At 38.6% G+C, this 13,215-nt stretch overlaps 1 protein-coding gene across 1 annotated transcript in view; it reads left to right on the top strand.

Annotated features, from left to right (window-relative positions):
- ASCC3 (activating signal cointegrator 1 complex subunit 3) overlaps positions 1 to 13,215 on the top strand; it is a 567,972-nt gene that overhangs the window by 302,089 nt on the left and 252,668 nt on the right. The window contains exon 14 of the mRNA XM_006271799.3: positions 10,451 to 10,585. Coding sequence (XP_006271861.1) covers positions 10,451 to 10,585 — 135 coding nt within the window. The remainder of the gene's footprint in view (positions 1 to 10,450; positions 10,586 to 13,215) is intronic.

Below are 13,215 nucleotides of genomic sequence, written 5' to 3'. Positions count from 1 at the left end.
TTAGGTAGATTTTAATGAGCCATGAATTCAATTGAGATTCTCACTGCTGCCTGACTAGAAATGCTGCTGTTCCTCCCAGGCAGTCAGTTTTAAATTTTGGGTAGAGAAAGAATCAAAGCAGGGTGCAACTGCACCCTCCACCCCCTCGATCCACTCCAGCATTTTACCTTTCCTGACCCCTTCCAAACTTAAATGTTAGGGCCAGAGTATTCCTAGTGTTTGATCTCACATTCCAGCTTTTCTTCCCTCCATTTAAATCTGATACAGTTCTCTTCTGTGTTTCCTGAGTCATTGAGAGCACTGTAGAAACTGGCTACTACTAGTAGACCTTTATGTCCTACTATTGATAGTGGCTTAAAGTCCAGCTTGGAGCTTCAATTTTAGCTGATTCTGGACAAAAACTGATCTTCAGGCTAACAACCAACACAGAAAATTTCAGCCCAAACAGAGTTTGTAGTTATAATCAGTGAAATGCATTTTTGTGGGATGTTTCAAGTACAGTGGTAGGCAGTAGTGATCGTGGTCCCTTTCTAGTGTGTGTTAAACTCCTAGGCCGCATCCGGATACGTCCACGTCTGCAGCACCACATACTGCACATTCAGCCGTTCTCTGCACTGCAAGGGAGCAGTGGAGGGTTTGTTTGTTTTTTTACACCTGGATATCCAGAGTATCCAGGAGTCAAAAAACCCACACACAAAAAAAAGCGGAGCAGCACACATGGGGGCAACATGCGTCACTCAAAACTGAAGCCTGGATGAATGGAGCCATGCTCTGGCTGCTGTCCAGGCTCTGAGAGGCAGGATTGCCACTGCTGCAGCCCCAGGAAACCCCCAGGACCCCAGGTAAGGTTGCTGGGGCCAGCCCAGTGCTGGTCCCAGCCTCCCTACCCCACCAAGGGTAACCTGTCATGCACCAGTGGGCATGTGGCACAGGTGTTCCCCAAGGACAACTCAGAGTGGCACAAGGTGTGCCACTGCTTCTTGTCTCCTGGGAACCAAACATCCACGTTCATGTGGACATGGCCCTAGGTGGTAAAACAGATTCTTTTTATGAACCATTTTTCCCTAAGTACATCTGTGTTTATTTAAAGGAAAATCACAAATCAGGAAGAATAGTAGCAGGGTTTTACAAGAATATTTTTCCTAACTCTCTCTCTTACCTTGAAAGTTCAAATACAAGAATGTCAGAAATGAGACCCTTCAAAAAATAGCAGGTGTCTAAATTAAAATGTCATAAAATCTTGGATGTTACCTAATAAACAACACAACTGTTGTGTAGCGCATAAATATTAAGCTAACATGTCTGTTATGTAGCATTAAAGTATTTTCAGCAGGGAAAATATTTGATACCCTTGTTGATAATCTGAAGTGGTATGTGAAAAAAATTGATTAATAGCTATTAGAATATTATATATTACTGAAATGTACTGAATATGTGGATCTTGGCTTCTGCACCTTTTCAAAATGCAGAACTATCACTTTTGTAATATTTCCTTGTAAATAGTTGGCATTTCTTTCCAATTATTTTAAAGTAAATGATTTACTATTTGAGATGAAATTTTAAAAAATACAAAAAATGTTGAGACATTTTTAATCAAGCTTCTTTAAATTTACTTCAGATGGAGAAGAGGAGTTAATATAATTAATAGTAAAAGCAGGAGTTAATAGTAAAAAAGTTGATTTAAAATATAAAAATACATTTTTTTAATGGAATAGCTGAAATCTAGAATTTAGCATACCTGTACCTGATCTGCAGGAAAACATACACATTTGCTCATAAAATGTAGAGGGTGTGGTAGATTTTGACCTTATAGACAAACTAAATCAGAGATGCATAGCAGAAGCTTTCAAAAGCAGTGGCTAACTTCATTAGATGCTGTGAAGGGACTGCCTGCCTTCAGACTAACATGGTTAAAAATAACTACCTCTCTCTGCTTATGAAATGTAGACATTAAAGTACTGCCCATAAGGAGCATCAGGAATAACTAAAGCACCATAGGAAATAAGTTCACTAAAAAATTAAAGGGAAGTTTTCTAGAAAGGCAGGCCTTCCTAGAGCTTCCAGAAATCTTTGCCAAGATGCCTAATCGTGAAATAAATCCATATGGTCATTTTAAGTGGGTTGGGAACTGATGTTTAATGACCACAGTTTTAATGTCCAAAAAAAATTACAAAAGGATCCATTATAATATGGAAAGCCAGAATGAAACTACTCAAAATGCTTGTTAGGAGAAACTGGAAGTTCCTTTCCATTTTTAGAACATGGTTGCTATGTGTGGAAGAATGAACCTTGGAAAACAGTGTTGCAACTAAGGATTTTCTGTCCCCTTCATTTTTTGGAAATAATGATTTCTGGATGAGTTTAGTTAGTGCTACAATGCCAGAAATGCTATGTTCTCTTTGCCTTTATGCTGTTATATTTTGAAAGATTTCAAACAGATGGAATCCAGGACCAGTTTCTACATTGGTAGTAATTAAATTGAGATGATGGTAGCTGTGTCTAAAAGCCCTTTATTGTGTTTATTTTGGTATCCTGATTTTATATCAGTGCAACTCTTCTGAAGTCAGTGAAATAATGAAAAATTGAATGATGTAGTAGACATTCATTCTTGGTTTAGAAAGGTTTGGGGCTAGATCCAATAAAAGACTTCTTTGCCAGCAAATAGGGTATGTCTACACGTTCATTAATGCACATTTAATCTAGTACCTCCGGGCATCTTTGCATATGCTCTGATGGTCCAGGGGGTGGCGCTTTAATTAGAGCACTTGGAGTATCTTGTGTATTGGCATCCCTGTGCTTCAAAGTGGCGACGAGGGCACTTTATCTAAAGCTTGTTCAACAGTGGCACGAAGGGTCAAGAGTGCATCTGCCCAAAATAGCTTTTAGTGTAGAAGCTGGAGCAGTCTCCTTCTGAGAGTAGGGCCTGTTATGGAGTTACCCCAAAACAAATTTACTTTCAGGGTTCACTGTGTGACATGCACTAGGTTTGCTTTTGTGGTTTTTAATCTCTAATTGTAGCTAGTGCAAAGCTGTATTCAGTTCCATTGTCATCATAGCTGTATGTGCTATATTATTGGAAATAAATGTAATTTAGATATATCTTTATATTTCAGCTAAAGTTGTTACTAAGGCAGTGATTAATTTGAACATCTCAGGGCTGTTCACACTTAAGAGTCAGTGGCTGAAATAGCATTTGACTTGGTTTGTGTTTTGGTCCTCCAAGTGGATGTGCATCTGGCCTCAGACAGCAGTATATTTACATTTTAAAAGAAGCCTAAAACCTAGCTGGTCAAACCATCACACCTGAGAAACAGCATATCAAATTAATGAATCTTTGTATCTAAAAAGGATGTGGGTGGGAGGTCAGGAAGCTACTGACATAATGTGAGCCCCCTAGAAATGACAGACGAAGGTACATCAGCCTGCCAAGAGAAACTGAAACTTTTGTTTTCAGTATGCCCAGATACAAGGGGGAGGCAGATCCCCCAGCCAGACAGACTCGGAAAAGAAAGCTAGGGGCAGGGGGGCACACAGGAAGCTCTAATAGGAAGAGCCAGAGGCTGTATTTAGACTCTTGAAGCTAGCTAAGGGCTGCCTCTTTGGATTTAAAGCGTAGTGTAAGAGTGGGTCAGTGTTCTGCTATTTTCATTTGTTTCATCTGTGTGAGCTGGCAAAGTTTGCATATGACACCAAGTTATGGGGAAGCATGGTCAGGCTTGAAATTAGGCTACAGATACAGGCATACCTAGACAGGTTAGCAAGTTGGGTGGATTGGAATCTGATGAAGTTCAACGTCGAGAAATGTAAAGTGCTCCATCTCAGGATGAACAACCCTCAACACACCTACAGGCTTGGCAGCACCAAAGTGACTAGCACCACAAATGAAAGGGACCTGGGGGTAAAAATAGGCTACAGTACGATGGCCAATAATAGGCCACAGGGCTGGCAGTGCGATGCTGTAGCCAGTAGGGCAAATAATACTCTAGCTTGCATCAATCCATGTATCTCCAGCAAAACCAAGGAGATGATTCTTCTGCTGTACTCAGCACTGATAAGACCACAGCTGGAGTACTGCATCCAGTTCTGGGCACCACCCTTTAACAAAGACGTGGACAAGCTTGAGAGAGTCCAAAGAAGAGCCACCCATATGATCAGAGTCTTACATGGCAAGCCATACAAGGAAAGGCTAAGGGATTTGGGACTCTTCAGCCTGAAGAAAAGAAGGCTGAGAGGGGACCTGGTAGCAGCATACCGCTACATCGGGGTGTACTTCAAGGGCTCGGCGAACAACTGTTCACCAGGGCACCCGAGGGGAAAACCAGGAGTAATGGCCAAAAACTCCTGGAAGACTGATTCAGGCTCAACATTAGGAAAAACTTCTTCACAGTCACAGTGTCCAGACTGTGGAATAAGCTCCCTCCAGAGGTGGTGCAGTCTCCTACCCTGGAAATCTTCAAGAGGAGACTAGACAGTCACCTTGCTGGCGTCACCTGACCCCCAGTTATCTTTCCCACTTGGTGCAGGGGGCTGAGCCCGATGATCTTCCAAGGTCCCTTCCGGCTTTACAATCTATGAATCTATGTATGTATCTCAATATATGGTTATTGGTTTCTTATGCTTGCTATGTTTTTATAATAAAACCTTTTGTTGTTTATCTCCTTACTGGTTGCCTATAGAAGGAGTGACTTCTGGGCAGGTAATATTAGGCTGACCTTCTCCATGAAGAGAAGGACCTATAATTTCTTCTTTTATAACCCAAAAGTGGGGGCCACTTAGCTGGCAGAGATTCCTTCTGCAGAGTCAAGGTTAGAGCAGAAGATCTGTGATACTGAAATAAGGAGCTATCTTAAGGGTCAACCTGAAGGCTTCTTCCTTGGAGAAGTGGCAGCACAAGGGGAAGAAACTTGCAACTCTAGGGGTCCCCTGTGGATCTGGCCCATTGCATTCCTTTCTACACAGTGGAAGTAAGGGTAGAGGGTGCATCTGTTCAGAGTAGCTTCACAGCAGCCTCCTGGGGTAGGGCTCAGACCTGAAAAGAAGTTCTTAGGTCTTTTTCTTCTAATCTCAAAGCTGTCTTGTAATAGACCAGGTTCAGAGCCATTTTCAAGTGTTTTGGCTGTAGGAGAATTTTTTTTTTTGTGTATACGCCCTTGTTTCTTTTCCCATCTAGTGTTTTTAGAGAGATCACAGTAGTAGACAATTGCATGAACGTTAGATCATGATGCATTTATTTGATTGCTGTCAGTTGCCATATTGTATTTTGCCATATTATCATATGCCATTTGTCATATTACAAATGCTCCTCCACACGGCATTGTTGCTGATGGCTGACATTTTGACATTTGCTACTTTTTAAACAGGTAGTTTTAATTTTCTTTCATCGTAGACTATTCTGGGTCCCTAACTAGTTTTAAGTTGCTGTATATATGTTGTTACACTATACTCCCCACTAAATTGAAGTGTTGAGGGGACTGACTAGATCAGTGCCCTTTTCCCAAGATACATTATAATGGCTTTCATGTCTATTTAACTCTGTCAGGCCCTGGTTTGTTGTTGTTGTTGTTATTATTATTAACAGGACAGCCTACTCTGACCAAAGAGATGCCTGAGCCAGTCAGTGATTTTACTTGTCCTTGGGGATAGAGAGTCTAGTTTTTCAAAGTAATTTCTTCAGTTTAAACTGATGTGCTACAGACTACTAATCTTCAAAGTCTTATTTATTTATTTTTTTATCACCTAAAAATTACTAAGAAAGTAATAGAGAAGGGGTTTCGAGTTCCATGAAGGATAAGTGATTTTGCTAAATGAAGTAAATATATAAATTATTTAGATAAAATAATTTTTAAAAGTTCAGTGTCCTTTTTTTCAAAATGTCTTTTCAAAGGAACTTTTGTAGGGGGGAGGGGTACAGCTGGCCAGATTCCTTCTCCTGCAGTGCACTTTACTTATCAGTTGCTTATCGTTATAGTGGAGTCCAAAAATTACATGTGTGCCTGAAGAAAAATCATTTATATAGCAGTGGGGCAGTGCACAGAGCAGGGGCTATTCTTCTGGGATAATGGCCTCAGCTGATTGGTGGAACAGAAAGGCATTCTTCCAAAGCTGGAAACTTTCTGGGGGTATCTGGAAGGGGAGAGAATAGACTATCAATCCCCAGGTTCCCCCAGGGGCAGGCTTGACCCAGGGAGCAACCCACTAGTGGCCCCTGACTGGAAAGCAGCCCTGTATCACTCTCCAGCTAGCGTGCTAAAATGCAGGTAGGCTTCAACTCCCAAACTATTTTTCTAGTGGTAAGACTTTCTTCGAAATTCTTAGTGCCAGAAATGAACACCTGTCCTTGGCCTGAGCTGGTTTCTGATGTTGCTTCTTTTATTTATGCAAACGTATAAAACTTAAAAATACATTTTGGCACTATTATCGAAATGCTTTGGTTGTGTTACCTAATGTGCCCCGCTCTCTTCTTATTTTATTAAAATAAGCAGAAATGGCAGATCCTAGTTAATTAAGAGCTTTATTGGATTTAAATTTATGCTTGCTTACACGTTTTTGGCATCGTTATCTATGTGGGTTTTTATTACTTCCTTTCCACCTTCTAAAGATTTATTACTGTAGCTTTCTCTCTTTCTTTTTCCATTCTTGTCACATACCTTGTAGCAGTTTTAGACCAAAAGTAAGAAAACACTTCACTAGTTCTTGATTATGAGTTCACTAAAGGTCAGAAGAACCAATTGCATATTTGTCAATATCTTACCAAAATATGCAGAAATATATTTATTTTAATACACTTCAACTTAATAAATACTTAAACTATATAAATGTCATGCAGGACCTAATCTTCTTGGTTTTGAAGTAGAGGCAGGTGATTCCAAAATTACTGCAAGACTGAACATGAAAATTGAGTCTAAAACAGATTAAATAGCGTGTAAAACCAGTGAGCAAATCTATTTGGTGGTTAAATCATAAAACAAAAAATAGCTAAAGCATCTGTGACATTTTTTAAAGCAAACAGCTTAAGTGTCAAATATTTTTACACTTTTTCCTAATTTAAAAGTTTTCCAGATTACCTGGCTTGAATCCAGAGTTCTTGTTATGGCTTACTGCCTTGTACCTACCATATTTGCCCTGTTTTCTCAGCTTTAAGTTTACTTTTGTCAGACGAACCTGGGTTGTTTACAGTGTAGATTGAAATATGCATGTAACTCAATTCAGTAAGGAAATAAATTAATAAACCATAAAATCAAGTATGGTTTACATGTTCAAGCTCTTGTGGTGTTTTCACAGTGAAGTCTTTGACACACAAGCCTCTAATACAATAGAGCTTACCAAAAAGAAACCCAATGATTTACTTTAATAAAATGGTATTGCTGTTTTTTGAGTTGTTGTTGTTGTATCTTTGTCTTAGTTCTAGGCGATAAATTACAGGACAATAAATTAGAAATTCATACTGAAATAATTAATTAAGATTTAGGAGTCTTGAACTATGCTCCCGTGTACTTTCTCTCATGGATTTGGGAGATTTTAGAGGAGATTTAAAATTCATTCTGTGCCACGTAAATTATGAGAAATTGGGATTGTAACAGGGAAGTCTGGCCTTTTAAGACATCCCTGGGTTAGGAGCCCAGCTGTGGGTGATTAGCTAGCAGTTAAAAGCCTGAAGGGAAAGAAAGCAAGCAGCTGGACCTGGGAAAGGAGTAGTTGTGGCCAAGAGGCAGACTGAAACCAAGATGGGCTTGCTTCTAGGAAAGACCAGAATTAAAAGGCCCAATCCTACCTTCTGGAGAAAGGCAAAACGTTTTTCACCTTTGCTTGCTTGTTTGTTTGCATCAACGGTTATTGTTTGTGTTATCGACTATTGTTTGGACTGACTGAAGGATTTTTAAGAGGACAAAGCCTGCCAGCAGAGAGGTAGGCACACCAATCCATGTACAGAGATGCTACCATCCATGATGACATCTGAGAATGTTCTAGTCATTGAGAACCCACTGTTGCATGATCCATAATGTTATAAAGGGTTATTTTGGAAGTGTACTGTAACTAAATTTAAACATTTACTGAATAATTGTCATCATGAATCATGTATTAATTACTGGGGTAATCAAAAAATATATCACCTTTTTGGTAGCAGACAATCTATTCAATGATCTGACTTCATTTTTCTGTTCTTAAATTGTAAACCTTTTGAGCAAAGGCTGTATATTGAACTTGCTCAGTAAAACATCAAGTGCTTTTCTAGTGTAGAATAAATCTTTAATGCTACTTTCTTTTAAATAAATTGATAATGTATTGAAGTTTGGTCCTAAGGCCAATGCTGAAAGTTTTTCTCAAAGGCTCAAGGTAAACTAGTTCTTGTCTGGAAATTCTTGTACTAATCCAAACAATTGTTTAAATCACCAACATTGTTCAAAAGAATGGGATTCCACCTCCCCGGATACCAGGTACAGTCTCCACTCTCTTCTTGGGCTAGCATGAAAGTATATTCCCTCTATACGTAAAAGGGAAAATGTATTAGATCTCCATTTATTGAAGTCTTATGTATGCAGCACTCCAAACAACTGGTATGGGGGGCAGGGGGAATGAAAGAAGCTTCTCTGTTTTCCATTATTTTAGTACAAATGCTTCATAAGCTTTAGCTTATTTATCCTGTTTAAATTTTTCGTTATTTTAGGGAAGTGACTAAGTAGCAGTTCGTGTCCTCCCTCCCATTTAACTTTTTTCAGTGTGCTTTGATTCTTTCAAAAGAATATTTTCACAAATCTGCTCATTTGCTATATATGGATCTCAAGAGTTTCCCATTTAGATGGGCACATTGAATATCCCTGAAACTATTAGGTATTTTTCACTTTGGCTTTCCAGTTAGTTTATGTAGGAAATTGTCTTTGCCATACAGGAAAACCAAACAAGATAAGATGTAAGGGTAGAGTTTAAGTAGGCTGCAATTCCATTAATTTTTAAGAAATCTCTACCCAGAAATAAATTGTAGAGTTCAGGTTATCCTACCATTTGATGGCTAGACATCTACTTCCAACTCCAATTTATCATGGAAGTCAAGTCCCCTATTGAACAAGTACCTGTACTGGCCAGCTGCCATCTACTAAATTGCAGTAGCTTGAACCCTTCTTATCTAGTTATTGATCCACTTAGACCCTTGACCTGCCTAAAGGCAAATGGGAAAAAACCAGTGAGCAAAAAAAATTCCTTTCTAACCCCAAAAGAGAAAATAAAAGGTTGCTAACATGGCGGGTTATAGCATTCAGCCCTGTTCTTATCCCAGGTATAAGAGGGCATGGGCTTCTGATCTGGGGCCCTGGGTGAATTGCCACTGCTTATGCATCTCTGGTTCTAGTGCTTTTTCTCTTTTCTCCTTCCACCCAAACCAGAATAGAAGGGGCATCTTAAGATATCTATGATACTTCTCACCAATAAGACAAAATCCTCTCCTGCCTTGTATGTTGTGTGATTTCCTACTGTAATGTACATGTGGTAATATAGCTTGCAAGCACATTTTATTTAAGTTTAAAGAAAATACATAGTTCCTTTGTGGTATAATAATTGTATTTGTTGTCCTTGTCTGTTTAAATCATTTTCTTTTACAAAGTAATTGAATATACAAACCTCAGTTTTGCATAGCTCTCTTAATTTAAAATGTCCTGATAGAAAAATCTCATAATCATTCTTATATGAATGCAAGTTTTGTGTGTCCATTTGTCTCTTGAAATTGTAGAGGAAATTGCCATTAATATTGCAACTTTATTTTTAAAAAGTACTTGGGGAATATATTGCACAGTATCTAGAAACAATAACAGGAGCTTCCAAGGAGCTGTTTTGGTAGTAGGTGACCTTATGCACGTTTTGGCTACCCTCTTTTCTTGTAGCAACACAACTCACTCCATATTTGAGGGGTGCGTGAAGCCTGTTGTTGGTCCCTGGAAATTCCTTTACACCAGGGAGCTTCTCAAGTGTCCAGTTGTTGCATATAGAGCATTTTGTGTAATAGAAAACAGCCTGAGCAAAAAGCAGGATTTGTTTCAGAAACTAGAAAACTTAAAATATTTGTTACAGAAGTCCTGAGGGAGGGATTTGCAAAGGTGCAGGCAATGTTAAGCACCCACTTCTCCCTTTGAGCTCTGTCCCTGATTCCCCCATTCTTTTGCTTTATAACATTTCCCTCTTGAACTCCTAGAGAAATCCTTGCTCTGTTACAGTTATGTTACTCAAAAAGAAACTTTATTCGTGTTTGAAAATATTAGGTAAGTTTTCAGCGTCATAAAGAATGATTGCTTTGCAGAAATATACACAAGTGAAACATTTCTAATCTTGTTACAGTACTCAATAATAAGAAAGGAAATGCTGTTTGTTTTAGCATTAACGCCTTCATTTCCTTGCAGGGAATTTCATTATTTTATTGAGCATTTTGTACTTTCTCAACAAGCATCTTTCTTTTTATCTTAAGGTGATGGTGTTTGTTCATGCTAGAAATGCCACTGTACGAACTGCTATGGCTCTTCGTGAGAAAGCAAAAAATAATGGACATATTTGCCACTTTTTGCCAACACAAGGACCTGATTATGGGCAAGCTGAAAAACAAGTAAGTGGTTTATTTTTAATGATCTTGCTTCAAGTTCCAAATGGTCTGGGCTTTTTTCTACTGGGAAAATTATGTCTCTTGAGGCACAACACAGTTGGTGAGGTACACTGTTTTCCTCCCTCTGCCAGGAGGCATGGAAAGACATTTGACTGTACTGAAGTGAGTTGCACTTTGGAAGGAAGTGCATACATGGAGGTTGGTGGAGGTGGGAGGAGTGTCTGGAAATTGCCTTTTTTTCCATATCTCATCATGCATAAGAATCCCTCAAGAAAGGAGATGTGCTGCTTTCTGAAGAGAAAAGATAAGAATTGCTTGTGCTGGAATACCCCACCCTCCTAGCTTCTTTTGGGAGCCTTGTATCATTACATGGTTAGGGGAGGATGATAGCTGGCTCCCGTGCCTATTTCCCTTTTCCCCATGATGATTTAATTTTTTCCCATGCCACTTCATTATTTTGCATTTTAAGTTGACCAAACATTATTTTTTGTAGTTCTGAGAGTAAGCTGTGTTTTGAGGACACTCTGGGTGATTTTTTTGTCATTGGAAAAGAGTTTTCTCTTACTGAGACAAATTAACATAGGGGGATGTGGTTGTTTTAATTCTTCAGAGCATCATTGAGGCATAGTTGAGATCATGACTGTGATTCTGAAGTCCATCATTTAAAAATGATAAAGGTATGGCAGGACAGCACTTCACCCTCTCTCTGAAGGAAGGTGTGGCTATCACAACTTCAGCAAGAGCCTAGTTGTGAGTGAAGCTAAAAGGTCCAGAAATCTGGTATTTGAGGTTTTAGCTGGTTGACCTTCTGGCTGTAAGACAGATCTACAAACAAGAACCCCCCTCATATTCCTTAACCCATTTCAGGTCCCTCATGGGGGAGAAAGTTAGAGCACTCAAAGATTAACAAAGTTCTGATTATTGGTTATGTGATGGAGCCTTATAACCTGGCAATAGACCTAATTAAATACCTGGTATAGAAAATGGGCATGGTAAGATTAACTCTTCTCAGTATTTAGTTAATTTGGACCATGTCACTTAAACTTTATTCCATTGCATCTTACTTTCACCTGTGAGTTCTAAGAATTGGACATTTCTAGCTACAGAAATAGCTTGGATAGATTTGTTTTCTAGGATTCAGCTCAGTAGGCTTTTACTCTAAATGAGTATTGCTCCATTTGCAATTCACAGAGCACATGTCAGTACCATAAAAGTGCACTATAAGGCAGTCATTCTCAAGAGACTTAAGGCATCTCTCCATAACTTTTGTGATCTGAGCAGCGTTCTATTTCAAAACTAACTGATGTATTACATTCCTCACCTCCTTGTAGAGGAGCAAGGGGAATGGCCAGGCAGGGATGAACCTGAGCCTGTGCTTGATTTAGCACATGCCTGTTTTCTATACAATAGCAGTTATAGATCCACTTTGTTTGTCCAATATAGTTTTCAAAGGATATTTATGGGTATACATTGTCAGAATTACAAATGTTTTTAGAATAAACTTTATCTTAAAGAGTTTCACTCTATTTTGTGTGAAATTGTCCTGGGGCTATTTATCCTATACTAATTGTACTTTTTAAAATTAGAGACAGCAAATGCTTCATCATTTTCTTTTACCAGTCTTGGTGATAATTGCAGTTTAATCCAGATTGTATCATTATTCATTTGTTTGCTTGTTTGTTTGTTTTAAAAAGTTGCCCTCAACTCCCTTATTGTTTAATTTTTTCAACATTTGTGTTCCAGTAAGTAGATGATTAGTAATTTGTTTTAGCTTAAGGTACATTTTACAAGTTTATATTTAATAAAAGCTAAAAAAGATTATGTTGGATAGTGTGTTTATTTAAAAAAATATTATAAATAGCCCATTATAGTCTATCATCAGTACAGGAATATTATTGAAGTGGAACTGTTTTCTGATGCAGATATGTACTATATGTTACAAAGACCACTTTTTTTTTTTTAACTTAGTCATTAGATTGTGGTTCATCAATGCAGTTAAAGGGAGAACAGTGCAATGATTATGCATTATGTTTCACTTATTAAAAATGAAAGGTATTACACAGACCTTGACACTCTTTAAACCCTGAATACTGTTTTTTGTTAGTCTAAGGCTGGTGTCTAAACTGTAATATAATCAAAAGTTACTGTTCTTATAGAAGTAGGGCCTGTATGTGTATCTGCATTCATGGGTATACAGAGGTGTATGGTAACCATAAAAATTATAAATTCAAAGTAGCAGTGGATGAACTTGAAATGACTGAGTTTGGTTAGAAAACTCAGTTTGGTTCAGTTTGCCTTCTGCGATGTACAGGTGTTACATTTGTACTGGGAAAATTGCCATTCTCCTAGTAGAAATGACAAGTATACAAGTGTTCATTCAATTTCTCCCAGGGGAAACATGCCCTTTCCAGGAAAAAGGTTTTCCATGATCTCCCTAGCAAGAAAAACTCTCTTGTAAGAATAAACATTTGTACACTCCCTCCCCAATCTAATTTAGTAGGCAGTGTTTCCTACCTCTTCCCTAGACTGGCTGGTTTGGGAAACAGGACTAGGGGTTTAGCCCCACTATTCCTCTCCTTTCCTAGACCTGTGCAAGAGGGGACTAGAGCAGTAAAGTAAAGCCCCCTACCTGC

This window comes from Alligator mississippiensis, chromosome 1 (genome assembly GCF_030867095.1).
Source record: "Alligator mississippiensis isolate rAllMis1 chromosome 1, rAllMis1, whole genome shotgun sequence".
In the NCBI taxonomy this organism is placed as follows: Eukaryota; Metazoa; Chordata; order Crocodylia; family Alligatoridae; genus Alligator; species Alligator mississippiensis.
Note: the sequence above shows the minus strand (reverse complement) of the source record. Positions and strands in the feature narration are given on the sequence as shown.